General features: G+C 34.5%; 1 protein-coding gene across 1 annotated transcript; it reads left to right on the forward strand.

Moving 5' to 3' along the window:
• Positions 1 to 1,882: 1,882 nt before the first annotated feature.
• On the forward strand, positions 1,883 to 14,170 carry LOC125826631 (chaperone protein dnaJ 13). The gene is made up of 13 exons (XM_049505986.1): positions 1,883 to 2,218; positions 5,128 to 5,414; positions 6,341 to 6,538; positions 6,617 to 6,731; positions 7,005 to 7,091; positions 8,406 to 8,494; positions 9,438 to 9,522; positions 9,698 to 9,751; positions 11,210 to 11,290; positions 12,195 to 12,272; positions 12,665 to 12,904; positions 13,920 to 14,027; positions 14,108 to 14,170. The coding sequence occupies exons 1-13, from the start codon at positions 2,075 to 2,077 to the stop codon at positions 14,162 to 14,164; spliced, it is 1,623 nt and encodes a 540-aa protein (XP_049361943.1). The 5' UTR covers positions 1,883 to 2,074; the 3' UTR covers positions 14,165 to 14,170.
• Positions 14,171 to 19,085: the final 4,915 nt, after the last annotated feature.

Below are 19,085 nucleotides of genomic sequence, written 5' to 3' on the forward strand. Positions count from 1 at the left end.
TATGGAATTTGAGAAGTTATTAAATTTTTTATATGATTTTAAAAATATTTTAAATTCATAACTATATATTTCAATGTATAAGATTTTGATAAAATAAAATCTTTAAAGTTAAATTATAATGTTTTTGAAATTTAAATTATTAAAACATATATAATGATTTTATAGAAAAAAAATAATATCATATAAAATTAAATGAAAAGGATAATAAATTCAACTTTTACCATGATAAGGTTGAAAAATATTATTTAAGTGGAAGTAGGTGGGGCCCACTTATATATTTTATATAGTAAGTATTGGACATTTGTAATGATTTAATTGGAACAATGGTAGTAAATCCTAGACTCTTCTAATATATAGTAAAATACGTCACACCTCACCTCAAAAAACTACATCATGCACAGGGAAAAAAAGAGTAGAAACCACAAAATATGTTTTTTCCTACATCTTTTTAGAGTTCTTAATTAAATATAATAACTACAATTCTTAAATATTTAACGATGACTAAGAATATCTTGTTTAAATTTTTTAAATAATTAAAGAGAGAAATGTTGAAGATACTTCTAAATTTGGTGCGAATTATTATTTTCATTCTCCAATTACTGACAGCCTTAAAAACAGATTGAATTTGAATACACCTTTGTTCTAGCAACATGAGTGAAATACACCTCTAAATTCTCGCCAAGTTTAGGAGTGTCTTCGACACTTTTCTAAAAATAAAATCTAAACGCAATTTATGCTAAAATTCTCTTATTATATAAGAGAGATATTTCACACTAAAGCAGACACGTCTTCGAAAAAAATTAAAAAGAATTATTTCTTTTGTTCTAATTTAATTTAATTAGTATATAATATTTTTGAAATTATAGGATCCGTTTTAGCTATGACTTTTTAGTTTTAAGTTCATATTCTTTTGTTATAACTTTATTATTTTGAATGTCGGTAATATTTGTTTATATCTTGTAACTACTTTGAGTAAAAAATCAACGATCAATGATGAAAAATACTTTATGTATGGACATCTTAATGGACCTCTTCACAATAAATTTGCGCAAATTAACAACTTAAAATATCTAAAAATCATATTAAAATTTAATCAACTTTCTAAATTCTATTTATATCACATAAATGAAAATTAAAAAATAATAGTATTGGGGCCGTGCTAGCACGACACCTGTGTCTAGTTGAAAAAGGGGAACTTTCGCATATAACCATTTTAAAATAGCTTAATTACGCTCCATAACTATACTATGCTAATTACGATTTATAGCTACATGTTATAGGGATGAGAGTGACGAGCGAGATTGGGAGAGGGAGGAGAGAGGCGAGCGAGAGAGGGCAGAGAGTGGAACAATATATGTATATCAGTCAGATAATTGTATATATATAACCGATACACATATGTATTTGTATATTTGTAGAGAGAGACTGGGAAAGGGAGGAGAGAGGCAAGCGAGATTGAGAGAGAGAGGAGAGAGGTGAGCGAGAAAGGTCATAGAGTGGAGAGAAGCTAATTGTATTGTAATTGTATATATGTCATATAATTGTGTATATATATATATATATATATATGTTTATAATTTATATTTGTAAATGTATAAAAGAGGACAAGTGACATAATTAAAGCTAAAATTAATCTGCGAGCCGTAATTAATTCAAACTATAGCTATATCAGCTAATTAACTAATATATGTTTGCTTTTCGCGTAATTTTCCCTTGAAAATATAAACTCCACTTAAAACATTTGCTATTTTTTATAAAAAGAAAATTCATTTTTTGTCTTAAAACATTTTATTTTAAAAAAATAAAATTATTGCTGGAAAATTATTTAAAAAAAAAAAACAAAAAAACAGAGAGGGTGGTATTGGCATCTAAAGGAAGTCACTGGTAAGTCGTAATTGTTCTTGAACAGCAAGCAAGCAATTTCAGAAATGGCGACTCTGTAACCTCAACCTCACGAAACTCATTCAAGGGTTTTTTTCTTCTTACCTCAATCTTCAAAATCTTCTTTGGGAGTTTCTCTGTTAGTACCTTTTATTTATTTATTCAGATTCTGTTATAAACCCTAGAGTTTAATATGAAAGAAGAAGAAAGTGGGCCGCAAAATAGAGAGTTATATGCATTGCTTCATATATCTCCAGAAGCTTCTGATGAAGAAATTCGAAAAGCTTATCGTCAATGGGCTCAAATCTATCACCCTGATAAATATCAAGCTCTTGAGGTACTCACAGTCCACTCTTTGTACTATGCTTGTTTTTGGTTTGGGAATGCTTAATTTTTTGTTTTTTTGATTTTCGATGTATTTTTTGTACTATGCTTGTTTTTGGTTTGGGAATGCTTAATTTGCGTATTTGGAGTTAAAAAGGGTAATTCACGGTTGTGTCGGATCAGCTTGAGCTCACCTTCCGGCAGCAACCTGAATTAAAGGATGAATTATGCGTTATTGGTTAAATTGGGTCTGTATAGAACAGAATGGATACATAGGATTCATATAGCTGATTCCAACTAGTTTTGTGAACCCTTAAATTGTGTATTTGAAGTTAAAGGGTATTTCACGGTTGTGTCCGGGTGAGCTTGAGCTCACCTTCAACATGTTACCTGAACCAAAGTATAAATTATGTGTTATTGGAATTGAATTAGGCCGTTATAGAACAGAATGGATATATAGGATTCATATAGCTGACCTCCAAGGCTCCAACTAGTTTTGAGAATCCTTAATTTGTGTATTTGATGTTAAAGGGTAATTCATGGTTGTATCCGGGTCAGCTTGAGCTCACCTTCGGACTGCTACCTGATTTAAAGGATAAATTATGTTATTGGAATTTATTGGGCCTGAATAGAGCGGAAGGGATACATAGGAGGAGTCACATAGTTGATCTCTTACTAGTTTTGAGAACCCTTAATTTGTGTATTTGGAGTTAAAAGGATAATTCACGCTTGTGTTTGGGTCAGCTTGAGCTCACCTTCCACATGCTACATGCATTAAAGGATAAATTTTGTGTTATTGGAATTAAATTGGGACTGTATAGAACATAAAGGATTCATATAGCTGATCTCCAACTAGTTTTTTTTTTTTGATGACAAGGGAAACCCGCAGCTACTACCCTTTGGGTGCGCACAGGGTAAAACCCCTGCTCCTATGCAATAGCTCGCAAACCACATAGGAGAGGTAACCCGCACTAGGCAAGCCCGGTGCGACGAGCTCAACCCAGAAGGCAAACCCCTTGCTTTCGCTGGTAAGGGGTTTCGAACTTGAGACCTCCAACATGGAAGTCCCAAGCCCAAACCACTGGGCCACCCCAAAGGGTTCCAACTAGTTTTGAGAACCCTTAATTTGTGTATTTGGAGTTAAAAAGGGTAATTCACGTTTGTATTCAGATAAGCTTGAGATCACCTTCTGCCTGCTACCTGTTAAAGGATAAATTTTGTGTTATTGGAATTAAATGGGTTTGTATAGGATGGAATGGATACCGACGATTTGTATAGCTCAACTCCAACTAGCTTGTGGTTGGGGCTGAGTTTAACATTTTGATATGTTTTTAAACTGTTTTAGTTTTAGAAAACCCTGGTTTGCCTATTTTCTTTAATGGTGAATTGTTTAGTGTGGGAATGAAATGGGCCTGAATAGAGAACTAGTTTTTCGAAAACACTAGTTTGCCTATTTTTCCTTTAGGGATAAATTATGTAGTGTTGAAATGGGTCTTGATTAGATGGAATGTATACATATAGCCTTCATCTAGTCAACTTCAACTAGTTTGCCATAAAGTAGCAGTTGTTTGATTGATATGTATGAACTACAACTATTCTTGTTTTTGCCTTTGATATTGGTGGAAAGTCGCTGTACTTGCTTTTGCTCAATTTTCTTCCAGGTATTTTGCATTGCAATTGGCATATTTATTCTTTTCTCCATGCTTTTGTTTTTGCATTGCGATTGGCATATTGATTAGATATAAATTCAACCTTTTTCCATGTGATTAGACAGTTGTGAATGTTTTACTTTGTATCCAATTTGGAATTTTGGTGCTTAGTATTCGATTTACCATCATAAAAGACAAAAAGAAACTCACTTCCCATTGGCTCATTCATGTACTTGTTTAGTGGAGGGAGATTCAATATTGACTGAATTTTTGAAGATGGGTATAACATTGTTTTGTCCTTGGTACATGTTTTGTGCAATGGGACTAATAGCTTGTTAGCTGGTACTATATTCAGGATCTTCTTGAAAAAGTAGGACCAAGATCATAAGTATCAATTGCTGGTGCTTTCAGGTTCAGAGTCATAATACAAGTGATTCCTGCTGAGATTCTACATATTGATCCTTGTGTAATAACTGCTCGAGTCTCTTCTAAAACTCTGTTCTTTAGCCTAAAAAAAGAGGGTAGAAGAGAGGAAGTGTCTTTCCAATGGGGAAGAACGTGGTAGAAAACTCAATAGTTGCCAGCTCTTCAAATTTTTGCTCTTTGTAGTCTCCTGGGTGGGGGATCGGCAAAACGTAATATTGAGTTCAACAGAATCTATATCAAAGATTTATGCAACAGTGCCAATTGGCGGAAAAAAATTGTACGTGTCTAGATTCCTTGTTTTCCTGCTTATGATGGTCAAGTTAATGTCATATATCGCATGTTCTGTCTTATGGGTTTGGTAGGGGAGGCTTCGTAAGTACTGTATTACATTTTTGTTATTTGGCAAACAGCCATTATTATGGTTCAGGGCCTTATCTATCTGAAAACTAGGACGTAGATCTTTCTTATTGCAGTGTTTGGGCTATTAGGTTGTGAGACGTTATATAGGTGGTTTCTTGAGATTACTACATTTTGCTAATTTCTTCTAGAAACCTTTTCTCATGAAGGAATAACTAATAAGGTTACAAGAGAAAACTGTCTCACAATGGGGAAGAATATGGTAGAAACTCAGTATTTCATGATATTGAACTTGTTTTATCCTCTTAGTTCAGGGGGTTGGGGATCTTGCAGTGAGGTCAAGAAAATCAATATTTTTAAAATCTTAGCAACATTATTACAAGATATTAGATAATTGCCAACTGTTGGAAGTAACTTCTCTGGCTTTCTTATTTTTCTGATTCTGAAGGTCAAGTTGCGAGTATTTAGTGGCATATTTTTCCTGTTTCAGATGAAGGAAATTGCAACAGAGAATTTCCAACGAATATGTGAAGCTTATGAAATTTTATCGGATGAGACGAAAAGACAAATATATGACATATATGGTATGGAAGGGATTAATTCTGGTCTGGAACTTGGTACTAAGCTGAACAAAGCTGAAGAGATCAAGGAAGAACTTGAAAGACTACGTCGTCAGAAAGAACTTCAAAAGGTTGCAGCGCATCTCCGACCTTCTGGGTCAATTATGGCAAATCTGTCATTGCCACAGTTTTTAGAGGGTGATGGCATTATGAAAGGGTAAGCATATGTACTTCTTTTGTATTTCTATGTCTTAATTGCTTTTGTAGATATGTGTGACTAGGTAATTGATAATCCAATAGCATGGCAGAAGCCAACTATTCCATCTATCACATTGTACATGTTAAAATTCCTTTGTCCTTAATCCTAGAAGAATATGCAAAGCCATGTTCCTTTAAGTAACTTGCTGAGAAGTAAATTTCTTTTAAGTATGCGAGTTATCATTTTTGTGGGACAACCTGCAAAAGAATTGTTCTAAGCTGCCCACAAGAATGCTGGTGGATTTGGAGCTAACGAGCTTATGCTTTAAATTCTTTTAGCTTCAGTGTGTGCTTCTATGACATAGAAGTGAAGCAAAATATTAGAAACAGGGATCTTGAGGAATCCTTGTTGTGAGTCCCTAATAAGCTATCTAAGAATTTTTTAAATTTCAAGTAAGTTAAAGACCATTAAACATATTCAAGAGTCGCTCTGCATTCTTTTGTAAAAGTTTGATCCTAATTATCTTCCTTGACGTCTTTTGGCTATCTCCTCAAGAGATTTCAGTTGTCATGATTCCATTATATTTGCACTTCAGTTACTTAATACATTACACCGTGTCTACAGAAGTAATGACCTGAGCAGCCTGTAGGCTTAGAAACTGCAGAATTGAGTGGCTCTAGCGGAATATGCATTGTGTTGCTAGCACTACTGTCATTTTTGTTCAGAAGCACCAAATTTTACTTTATTGTACGATATTGCAACACTAATGCTTAAGCTTGTTTAGGCATAGTTAGCAATATGTTTCTAGTTGAATTTTTTGTTTGTTTGTTCCTTCAACATGTTGATCATTCAGCAAGTCCAAGTTTGTCTTCTATATGATTATTCAGCAATGCCTCTTGATATTACCTCATCTTACCTTACATGTTTTGGGGCTTGATTGCCAGGATGGCTATGGCTAGTGAAGTCCAGTCTCAGATTTCCAAAAACAATGCTGTTGCCATTGGTGGAAATCTGGCGGTTAATGGGAATGCCGGCGGTGGTGCTGCATCTATTGTTTTTAGGCATCAAATGTCATCAGTTTCGTCAATAGAGTTTATGGGGTCTATGGGTTTGAGAGCATTACTAGGAGTACAGACAACTCGGTAGGATGATCCATTTTGCTATGTGTTGCAGATCTCAAAAATTTTAGCCAAATATTGACCTGTTCTTTGTCTTATCAGTCATATATCTGTTCACTCTACGGCAACAATGGGTCTTGCTATGTCTTTAAGAGATGGTTCTGTTAATCTCTCCAACACTTGGACTCGCCAGCTATCTGATACCGCTCATGGAAATGTAAGCTATTTTTGAGTTGATACATATCTAGAAGCTTAAAAATAATTTTTCATAGTTGCTACTTGCTACTTGCTACTATTCTTTATGCTTCGTGCCTGCAACTTAAGTCAGAAGATTGATGATCTCTTGGACCATAGCATTCTGGAACATACTCGTTTAGGGGCTGAGGCATGAAATCTCTGTGCATCTCACGTTACTGATATTCACTCATTCTTTTTAACTTATCAAGAAAATCTTATATTTTTCCGTTTCCCCTTTCACTTTTTTGTGCAGATACATCTTTCATTAGGTCCAGAGTCATCTATAGCTGTTGGATGGCAGAGGAAAGAGCAGAAAAGGTCTGCTTCTGGAGAAATCAAGGTTCCACTTTTCTGCTCTAGCTCTAATGACATTTATCTTTTGATTACATTCTCTTATAAAAGCTAATTTAAGAATTCTTGTTTCCTATTTAAGACTTGACCATATCATCTTTGTTTATTCTTGAATTGAGTAATTACCGGCTGACACTTTCTTTGATCTGGTTATGAGGGATTCTGTACTTACGGTTTGAAGTCCACACGAACATTAATGCTCTAGATATTTTCATTGGTTTTGTTAAAAACAGATGAATTTCTCTCATCTACCTGTTGATATGGAATTAGGATCCCTTAATGGTTAATTTATTGTTTACTTTGTGGCCTACAACTTACTTTTTTCTGGGCAAGTAGGACACACACCAACTATTAAATGCAAATCCAGCTTTCTAGTAGACTACACAGCATAATCTCCCTACATCTGAGTAGGCCTTTTTATTACTTGGTCATGACTTGTGTCCAAAAAACCTTACCAAGCTGTTGAATTAAATTTAAATGGTTATTTAGGTTGCTATGTTACTTTAGTATCAATTGTTTGGTTTAGTATCATTTTGAGAAAAAAAAATCTGTACGGTAGTGAGAAGCTTCCTGATTAAAAAAATGAAGTGACATAAGTAACAATTTGTATTTAAAATTAAGAAAAAGGAAGAAAATGCACTTTCAGTTTTAGCAGTTCTCGAATATTCTACTGCCAAAATCTGGGAAATGAACTTGTGTAGATTGGTGCCCCTTGAAATGTGCCCTAACAGTGGAATGCTCCCTAATAAAAAAGAATGAAAGGAACTCAAACTGGACAAGCTGGTCGAGTTCTATTCAAGACCTTTGCTTGATTTGTTCTTAAAAAATAAGATTATGATTTCTTCTGCTCTTGCTCCCACTTGCTTTAGGTTATTTTAGAGCTGTAGATGTTCCACAAAGTTCTGACTAGCGTACTAGCAGGAACATGGAGAAGTTAGCAATGATAGTATTGTATTAGGTTCTGTAATAACGTGACCTGTTCATGTTCCACCCTCTAATTTCCCTTACTTCCGCGTGAGAAGAAAATAGAATGATATATATGTTGGGCCACTCCAAACATATTTTAGAACTATGAGTCTATTTGTGTATATAATGCAAATATAACAGACTTGCAACTTCATGTTCTGTCAAACAGACCTTTTCCCACTTTAAACAAATTCAACATGAGAAGTACATTGGGTTCAAATGATATTAAGTGGCATTAAGTCAATAACCCGCCTTCAAGCAGCATCTTAACATTGCCAATTTTGCGAGACTTTGAGTATTCTTTTATCTACCTATAATTTGCATCCACGTAATGCAGCTAGGGACAGGGTCATTTGGTGCAACGGCTAATTACACCCACCGCTTCTCCACAAAATCACATGGGCGTATCGCAGCCAGAATCGGAAGGTTCATTGATGTTAATAATTCCTCATTTCTTTTTTTGAATAGTATTCGACTTATTGCTTTTACTGTGTTAAAGTTAAAGGTTCTAAGCCTTGATATTCTGTACTTTTTTGCTTAAATAAACTAAACGATCTGTGGTCTGAATAAGCTAATGAATGCCTGGTACACTTGATGTGTTGCAATTCTTTTTTAGATTTATTTTGTTGAATGATCAAATCTCTCTGATCCTTGTTCATCTCCGTGTATCTAGTTTTGGGTAGTGGCGTAGTGCACATGGTAATGGTGATGACTAAGGCCTAACTTTTACCTTATCAAAACAAAAATGGTGATGACTAGGCCTAGTATTCGATTGTAGCTTGAGTAAGTCAATACATAACTTGCATTAGCTATTGTTTTAAATTCTTGTTTGTAATCAGATTTCTGTAAAATCTGGTTATATAAGCGATTTAACAATATTTTCATGATTGTTTACTTTATAAGTCCCTCAATTTGTTCTGGTATTAGTTAAACCTTTTAAGAACTTCTGGGAAGAGCAAACCTGCTAGTGTCTTGGAAAAAAGGCATCATAGATTTCTGTAAAAGATGGTTATATAAGCAATTTCTCATTTTCTTCTTGATTGTTTTCTTTATCATCCCATCACATTTCTTCTGGTATTAGGTAAAACTTTTTTACCAACTTCTGGGAAGAGCAAACCTCCTAGTATCTTGTAAAACAACTCATTGCGTCTTAAACCAATTGAAATTCTTTGTATTTTCTGCTCTCTAGTTTGAACCAGGAATGGCATTTTCTTGGATTTTCAGCTTGTTTTTTAATATGTTCCCAGAGAACCGTATCTTCAAATTAAGCCAAAAACACCATAATCCAGGTTACTGGATTTATCTTCATGCACAAAATTTCATGTTTAATTGGTAGCCTCTTCTCAGGACGTTCTATATTATATTGCAGTACGGCACTTGAACTTGAATTGGGAGGTGGAAGAAAAATATCTGAATTCAGTACCATTCGGATGCTGTATACCGTAGGAATTCAGGTATATATTGGCAAGCTAACTCCTTTCACCCCTTCCCGAAGAAAAGAGGAGTGGTGCCTACTTTCGTCTATGCTTTTTTTAGACATGTTTTACAATTCATTAGAAGTCATTGTTGCAAGATTGCACATGATTTTCATGTTTTTTTTACACCTCATATCCTTTTTTTTTCTCACAGGGGATCTTTTGGAAGTTTGAGTTACATCGTGGGGGACAAAAGTTGATTGTTCCTGTAAGTAGTCTCAACTTGTGCTTATATGCGTTATTTTGGTTTCATGCTTTTATCTTTTCTTTCTTTTTCCTTTTCGGTTTGCTTGTTCATATGCATGCACATGTGTTCGTGACTTTGGGTACATATTCCCCAGAATTTCTTGCATCTACAGTTGCTTCTTGATCATGATCTTAATCAGGCACTTCCAAGATGATCAGGAGTCAATAATGATCTCGAATTATAACGAACCTAAACTAATGCAAGATCACTTATTTTGAGAATATAGTACGGTACCTCAACGCGTTGAACTAATGAAATACTATATCCTACAATGCAAAAACTAGATTTCCTACTCAAGGAATTGGATATTACGTATGATCTTAACTAATTTTGATTGGATAATGGTTCTGATGGTTTCACCAAAATTAGGTATGCGTTTGGCCATGATTTTTTTTTTCAGGAGTTGAACTCTGGAAAACATGTTTGGCCATAATTCTACTTGAAGTTGAAATCGAGAATTTTCAAGAATTTGAAAACAACTAAACGATATCTTCACTTTTTCACTCCAAATAGTCACAAAAGTAAAAAACAACTCCAATTTGTATTTATGGCCAAACACAACTCCAATTTTCAAATATCATTTTTCATTAACAAAAACTACTTTTTTCAAATTTCACAATGAAACATGGCCAAACACCCACTTAAAACGCATGATTTAATCCAACTTTGTGAAACAATCAAAAAGTAATACAAGTACACAACTATAACTGGCCAGTTGAAAGTTATTTGGTTGTACTGTAACTTGTAGATAGGAGTTGCAAATTAATTGGTACATATAGGTGAAAGGTTTTGCTTATATTTCAAACCTAACTTTATTTTTGCATTCAATGCCATAAACCATAGCGAAAATAATAGAGCATTAATCTATCTAGGGTTAAAAGACGTTTTCTGGGCAGATTCTACGGTTTACTTCTGAGCGAGGCATCCTTGAAATGCCTTGGGGTGGCAGTGGCAATCGCAAGTATCGCGGGGCATTTGCTCAAACTGGTCTGCCTGGAGTCGCTTTGAAATAATTCAGAGGGTCTTTAGTTCTGCCTAGTTTAATAACCAAGAAAGTGAATCCTAAAGAAAAATAACAAAATTTCTTTTGCTTTTCTTTGCTGTCTTGCATTAAGAAGCTTATGGAATGGCATGTTTGAGCGGCTATAATCTCTATGATCTGTATTCAGCCATCTGATTCACTCTTTTTAATCTACTTTTTTCCGGTGATGTCCCCCCAAAAAATTGACTTTTCTATGGATAGTGGATAATCTAAGTTCCTATAAATAAGTTATGTTACCAATTTCAAAAAAAAAAAAGTTCATCTAAATAAGTTAGCTCAAAGAACTTACCATTATCTAAACATTATCTGTCTCAATCAAGATCTTCGTTGTTCATACTGCAAGTGTTCTCATTTTTGCTAAATATTTATGGATGCAGGTATTGCTTTCTAGGCATTTGAACCCTATTTTTGCCACCGGAGCATTTGTGGTACCGACCTCACTGTATTTTGTACTGAAGGTTTGTGTTCTGTCTTCAAACTGACATTTGAAAATTTCTTTTCGGTCAATAGCTAACTACATGGTGGTTCTCAATTATTCTCTGGGGGAATTTGCTATATTACTGCTTTCCTTGTATTTCTGTTATAGAATACTTAATTCGGTCAAGACAGATATCCTAGTTCTTCTGATAAACATATCAATATCCATAGCGAGTTATGCCAAAACATTTAACTTCTTTTTTATTTGGTGACCTATGAGTAGGTTTACCTTGGTAGTTACCCATTTTAAAGATTTTACAATTGATTGCCCATATTGCTTCTACTTATTTCCTTCCCTGGATGTTTCAAATATGTTTTACTGTAGCCACTGGTTTTGATTCTGAGTTGTTGGAGGGGGGTTGGGGGGGGGGGGGGGGGGGTTCCTCGTGGTGGCAATATGAGGAAATGTCTCCTTGAAATGATGGCTTGCTAGTTTCGTAACTGCTCAGTTTCCATGACTGCCGATTTCTCTCTTGTTGAGATATCTTTTCCTTTACTCCTTTCGTTTCAATTTGTTTGTCTGGTTTTGACTTGCACGAAGTTTGAGAAAGTAAATTAGACTTTTGAATCATTCTTGTGGTCTTAAACTAAAGATATGTAGAATGTACGAAAATGCCCTTTAATTTTGTGGTCGTAAACATGTCATGTGGAAAGTTTGAATGAAAGAGTTGTCAAAAAATTTAAGAGACAATTCTTTTTTGAACGGACTAAAAAGGAATGTAAGACAAACGAATTGGAATTGAGGAAGTATTATTTATTCTGAATTGTTGTGGGGCCTTGTGTTAGCAAAATGTATCTCATTGATTATACTTTATAATTTTCTTACTTTCTTAATAGCTCATTTTCCAGTCTCTTTTTGACTGTTTTTCTCTTCTATATTTGCAGAGATTTGTTGTGAAACCTTTTTATCTTAAGCGCGAAAAGCAGAAGGCATCAGAAAATATGGATAAAACCCTTGTCCAGGTAATTATAAATTATACATATTTCGGGTGACTGGCATTGCTACTGCCTGAATTCTATAAATAGCTTCCCCTGTTCTTGGCAGCCAGACATTAGGATGTTTGATAAATAACTAGGCTTCAATCGCAAGCTAGTTGGGGTTGGAACATAAATCCTCTCAATCCCCCGCTTGTACCTTGGGACATTCTGTGAGCCAATATTTTGTTGTCCACTTCAGTAGTTTCTAAGTGTTGATGCAGTTCGTTGTGCACTGCCTCTTCTGATATGATAGAGAATGTATATTGTTTTGTCTATGAAGCATTCTCATGGTTCTTTCCTTGAGCTTATAAGTGGATGGTCCAATGTGAAGCCAACCTCTACTGCAGCTTTGCTCCTAACACACTACATTGTTGTAGGTTCAGGAGGCTAGGACGGCTGCTAAGAAAGCTCAACAACTATTGCAAAATGTGGCCAATAGGAAAAGAAGTAGACAGCTTGAAACAGGTGGACTGGTTGTTACAAAAGCACTGTATGGCAGTCGTAAAGCTCTGAAGAACAGAAATCAAATAGAGGAAGTGAAAGATGAAGTGGCTTCTCAAATCATTGATGTCACTCTACCTTTAAATTTTCTTGTGAGCGACTCGGGGAAACTAAAGGTCCGTTTTTACATAGTCTGTTCTTAATAGATTTCTTTTTGTTATCAGTCTTAAGGATTCCTTGTTTCACATTTGATGCCTTGTTACTCTTCTTTTTAGTTATATTACTTGCTTTAATTGATCTTCTCTATGAACATCGTAAGCTATTAGAGGTCATAAAGGAAAGAGAATTATAACAGCTGCAGTAGCTAAGAGAAGGTTAGGGACGTGTTTGGCTTAGATGGCATCAAAAGGAGGAGAAGGAAAAAAGATGGGCTATATGGAACACAATCATGATATGTCAAGATATCTTCTTGGTGCTCCTGTCATTTTGTCTGTTTGGCTTGAAGGAGTACTGGGACTTGCAAGATTTTGTGTTTCTCTGGTAGATTAACATAGCCATTGTATATCATGAGGATTAGCCCATGTTTTAGGCTCCATGTGGTTAACAAATTAGGTTTCCGAGATTTTCCCTAGGTTGAATTCACATAGATAAAATTTTCCTTTAGTAGCAAGGAACACAATCGTTTTGTGTATTTGGAATGAAAGGAATCACAGATATATTGATGAAACCTCAACTCCAACGCATATTTTGAAAGCTAGATGTTTAGTTAATCTCTACAGTTGGAATTTCCTTAAGCCTGTATCTGTCCCAGTTGATTTTTTCGATTTTGTTGGCTCCTTGATCTAATTGACTGATCAACTGTTATGGAGCTAACAGTACTTAATTTTCTACTTCTTTTGCATCTCCTTGATGCCAATTAATGATATATTCGTACTACATAGAAAAAAATGAACACAATTGACTATCTCCTCTGTAAAAGCTACACATCTGTTGTTTAATCAATATTAGCCTATGTACTTTTAGTGTTTGGACGCTTTCTTTGGAATAACTGTTGAGATGAAAATAATTACATATGGACATATTTTTGCTTACATTTCACTAGTTCATGAAACAACGAGCCAATATCTTGTCTGTTCAAGATGGTTTTACTTTTTACTATTGGATATTTCATGTCTCATTATTTATATGCAGCTGCACGAGGGTGTAAAGAAATCAGGAATTATGGGATTTTGTGATCCTTGTCCAGGAGAATCTAAGCAATTGTATGTGGAGTACACCTTTGATGGTAACAACTTTGAGGTAAGTCTTCTTCTTTCTATCTTTTTCTGACGTTAGAAAACATCCCCTGTTAACTAAAATTACTCTCAAAATATCAACAGGTCATTGTTGACGATTTGGATGAGTTGCTTATACCCCAAGAATCTCACAGAATTTGATGACAAGTGAGCTGCTGAGTCTCTGTTTTTTCACTTCACTGAATATAGATTTAAGGCTGTTGATTCCTCCAGATGAGTATGATAGTCAATTGGAGAAATTAAAGGCAACCAATTGAGAAGACTTGGTTACCTCTTCAAATTTTGCATCATTTGCTATGCCTCTGAAGTACTCTTTGTTCAATGTTACTCCCCGTCGCTTCCCTTCTTGTCCTCCTTACCCTCTAAACCAACAGGAATAAGAGTGTGGGAAACTAGCAGAAAGGAATAGAGTTTTCGCACCAACCCTAGCCTTAGAAATGTTAAAATGGGATGCAGTTCCTTAGGGTTTTGGTTAAAGATTACTACAGAGTGTATTCTATTTTGACAAAATAAAGGCAGTCTAGCGATATCTTATTCTTTCACCATTAGACTATTTGGTGAACTCCTTATATTCTGTACCACAACAGAGAGCAAAACTGGTGCATCAAAAGAGTTGATGCCTCAGAAACAGAAGAGTTTTAACAAACTTTTGCTTTCTCATCTGCCCTCACTAGTTGTTTTCACACTTGTGCAACTGTTCTATTACAAGATTCTTCATTTACAAAGTTATACCACTCTGCATGTATTCTAAAAAAATAATCATAGAAGGTTAGCAATATCCAGCTTTAAACCCTGACAGGAGCAGCAGATTGAGATTCAACTGGCAAAATAATGTGAGATTTGTTCCATTCAAGGTGCATTATATCAACCATGGCTTCTTTTTCATCTTCTGGTCAGGTAAAAGTATATATCAATCATAACATTCAGTAAAATCTTTGTGCAATAGATATACATACATCCCGGTTTTGACCCGTTGTCCTTTATATTTTAGGAGGCGTTATTGCAAAAGAAACACTTGCTGATAGTTTAATTTGCTAGTATCCTAAATGCCTTAAGATTATAGAATATAGTTTCGGAGTGACAAGTTTTCTCATTATAAACTGCTGCTTGCTGGGAGAAAAATAACAAAGTTTAGACACTCGAATATTGCAAGTTTCCGTAACAAGCTATATGATCCAAGTTACGGAGAAATTTTGAGTTATGATATGACGATCCAATATGATTTGTGACTAATCTAACATGACAGCTAAAGATTGAAGTGACTCAATTTTCTATCTTTACTATAATTTAAATTTTAAGATCGCACTTTTTTCTCTAACGTAGGTTCTAATCGACACTTATCCACACAAAAGGTGGTTCGAAACTCACTATTTTTGGCTCGAACTATGTGTGTATGTAACGAAAAAAATAAGATCCACTCATTTTGAAAAATGAAAATTTTGAATTTTGGATTCACCTCTTAATAATGTACACGGTGAAACTTGGCGAAACCAGAACAGAGGAAAGCTGTCACATTTAAGAATAGAGTAGAAGATATCAAAGAGGGACAATTGTTGCACTCTCTTTTTCCTCTTTTGTTGGTAGTGTATTAGCTGGTTGATGTTGCCATTACGTGACAGTATTCTCCAGTAGCACCCTAACCTATTAGCTCACAAGCATGGCATGAAGATAGCCTGGATACAGCTCTTTAAAGTTAAGTACTACTTCATTATCATCATCTTTATTTTTGGAGTCATCTTTGGTGGGAAGCGCTTTATTCTCAAAGTAAGATCCAGTTTCAAAATGGATACCGAACATTGGGTGGAAATCACAAACAGAAAAAAGATCATGTCTATTTTTTGTTACATCATTTATCTGCTAGGCATTGGACTATTTGGATTTGCTTCTCCTTATTGTCGTGAGCGGGTCTGTCGTCCTCCTAAAATCTCCAGAGCATTTCGTCGAAATACATTCTGTCTTTTCACCTTAGTAGTCCTATGCATAGTCTGTACTATATCCCCAATCATGGATACTAATATAGTAAAACTTCAACAACAATAATTGCACACTAAAAGAAACGTAATTAAGAAGCCCCCTATGGATTTGTTTCTCTTAAAATAGCCACATGAATGGTTTCTATTGCTAGTAGAGTTGGGCTGAATAGTTATGGCCACTTCTATGAAACAATTAGCTGGATTACTATATTGGAGAAAATTGATCATTTGCATGGAGATAGCGTGTCATATAATACCTCCGTTCACTTTTAATTGTCATGGTTTCCTTTTTTTCCCTTTTTATAGTCAAACTATAAGAACTTTGATTAACATTTTACGATATATTTTTTCACCATATTGATATGTGAAAAATTACAATTTATAGTACTTTTCGTATAGTTTTTGAATATCTAGTTTTATTGTTTAAAATATCGAATTGGTGTAATCTAATTTAACTTTAAAAATTAGTCAAATTGACATTTAAAAAGCGCAATCTGACAAATAAAAGTGGACAGAGTGAGTATCTCTTTTTGGAGGTGGGGGTGGGGTAGGGGTGGATTGGCAGAAATTGGAATTCTAATAAGGAGATAAGAAAATGGAACTTCATAAGAATATAAAGTTTAGCCGCTTCAAAAACAACTTCATATACACATGAGGTCTGAAGTTAGGTTTTGGTAGAATCTAACTTTAGATATAACGATACTTCAAGCCCGCAAGTCTAAAGGTGATTTTCACATGGATAAATTTTTGGTTATTCATTAAATATGGATTTTTAAAATGGCTATTTGTTCAATTTACCCTTTAAAAAAGAATAATAAATACTTCATCAATTTTACTGATTCAACTCAAGAGTCGGTTCAAGCCCCAGCAGGGCCACTGGAGGCATTACAAACCGGCCGCGTCTCCAGGGCCCCGTGGAACTAACCGTGGTGGACCCGCCTTGAAACAGCGGGACCCGGTGGGTACAGCTAGTCGGGTTCGCAAAGCGACGCCCGGAAACCACGGTTAAAAAAAAAAAACTCAAGAGTCATTCTTATAAATCACCTGTTATTATTCACATTCATTAATTTTAAATTCTGAATCTATTTAGGAACATCGACAACCAAAAGTTTTTGAACCAAGCTCATAATTGTCCTTTTTGTTGTAATCCAAATTAATGAACCCATACAGGTCCACACGTTGACGGCAAAATTCTTGGTAGTTGAAGCTTCCAATTATTGTGTAGTTAAATAATAATTAACAAGGATAATCATATTAATTATACTGATGAATTCTTAGGCCTTCCTAGCTTATATTATTAGTTCAACTAATCTTCTCATAATTAGTAGATAAAGAATGGATATATATGAACCAATAAAGTAACATTTTTTTTATGAATAGATTATGGATAGAACAGTAAAATTTGGAAAGTGAGTTAGGTAAGGGATTACCAACAAGTTGAGTATTATTAGTCATTAAAGCATCATTTTAAAAGTATGTACTCAATTATTAGCAATTCCACACTGGGATCCACCAGTTTTATCAGTAGTACTACTTAATTGACTGATGATTATATTTGGCAATATAATACTGGATTAGTTAAGATATGTCTCTTCATATTAAATACATTTAGCAAATTACGCTTTATAGGCTTTGGTACTCCTTTTTCTTTTAACAAAAATGGTATCAGTATATAGCTTACATGCATCTCAATTATTTCACCAGATATACTTTCCATAAATGAAGTTATCGAATGACTTTGTATCCATAGAAAATTGATAAATAGATATCTCACTTCGTTGTAAACTGAACCTAGTCAAGCAATAGAAGCAGAAAAAAAAGAGACTTTCTTTGCACATAGATGGACTATCTTTAGCGAAATTGAGCATGAATCGGGAAGGGGTTCAGTCAATTTTTTTCATCGAAAAATCACACTATATATATAAGGTTAATTATTATGTATATATATATTGGTGATGGATCCCTTAATGAAAATTCCATATCCGCTCTCAAATATGGTGTACCTTTGTCCTATATGCTATTCAACTTTAGTTAGATTTGTAACATAGTAAGTATTTTAATAGAATACGACAATCTTAAAAAGAAAAAGTAGTAAGGGAGTAGGAAGATGTGGACAACACTTGAGAGTTCTTGTTCAAAGTTAATAATGCAATATAGGTATGGCAATAATCATGAGTCATAATCAAAATACTTCACCACCTAACTCTTAGTTTTTGGTCTCCATTAGCCAACCCCATACATATCTATCTATCTATCAATCTTTCTTTCTAGTAAATATTTATTTTTTATTTCTCACTCGGTGTTCGGAGTCTGCAGATTAAATTCAGATCGCATATTGTAGGGTCCATGTGGGGTGGCGCTCCCAACAAAATTTTCTGCATACCTAGGGTTTGAACCACAGACTTCTGATTAAGGGTGAAACAGTTCCACCGCTACACCATAACCATGTTGATCTAGTAAAAAGCATTAATATGACTTTTAGATGCAAGTGTTTGTCCTCATCATATCCTTCTCAAATTCCATTGATGTGATAGACATATTGGTCTTACACACACATCAAGTATATATAAATTTCACATAATTGGATTGTCCTTTGACTCCAAAAGAGAATAATGCTTTGATCGGTTATTCATTGAAATTTTTGTAGGAATATATATCCATCTTATTAATTATATATATGTCAATGGGATTGTGATATAGAGTTGGGTAAAATCAACAAAATTGAGTATGTAGTCCCTTTAATTATTGATGGACCAATTTGATGGCCATTGAGAACAACTTATTTGGGAAGAAATTAAAGTAAAGATACTTTATGTCAAGTAAAGCGCGGCCCAATGGTCAGTGAAATAGGTTGAAAAATTATGATATTTCAGGTTTAAATCTCAACTGAAACAATAATATTAGGCAATTTTTTTCATTTGTCCAAATCTTGATGGATAAAACTACTTGATACTCGTACTAGTGGGAAATAATAGGTATATCATGAAATTAATTGATATGCGCTCAAATTAACCCTAGCATCGCGTGAAAAAAAACATATCTTGATATAAGTTTCTTTCTTAATGAAGAAGAAAGTTGAAAAATGGATA

This window comes from Solanum verrucosum, unplaced genomic scaffold (assembly GCF_900185275.1).
Source record: "Solanum verrucosum unplaced genomic scaffold, falcon-dt-bn FXZP01000060.1, whole genome shotgun sequence".
NCBI lineage: Eukaryota > Viridiplantae > Streptophyta > Magnoliopsida > Solanales > Solanaceae > Solanum > Solanum verrucosum.

Bases quoted from the DNA above. Each gene is read 5' to 3' on its own strand.
- LOC125826631 (XM_049505986.1), top strand. From the start codon at position 2,075: ATGAAAGAAGAAGAAAGTGGGCCGCAAAATAGAGAGTTATATGCATTG. The intron at 6,539-6,616 runs GTAGGATGATCC...TTGTCTTATCAG, and splicing joins CTAGGAGTACAGACAACTCG to TCATATATCTGTTCACTCTA. The intron at 9,752-11,209 runs GTAAGTAGTCTC...TTATGGATGCAG, and splicing joins GACAAAAGTTGATTGTTCCT to GTATTGCTTTCTAGGCATTT.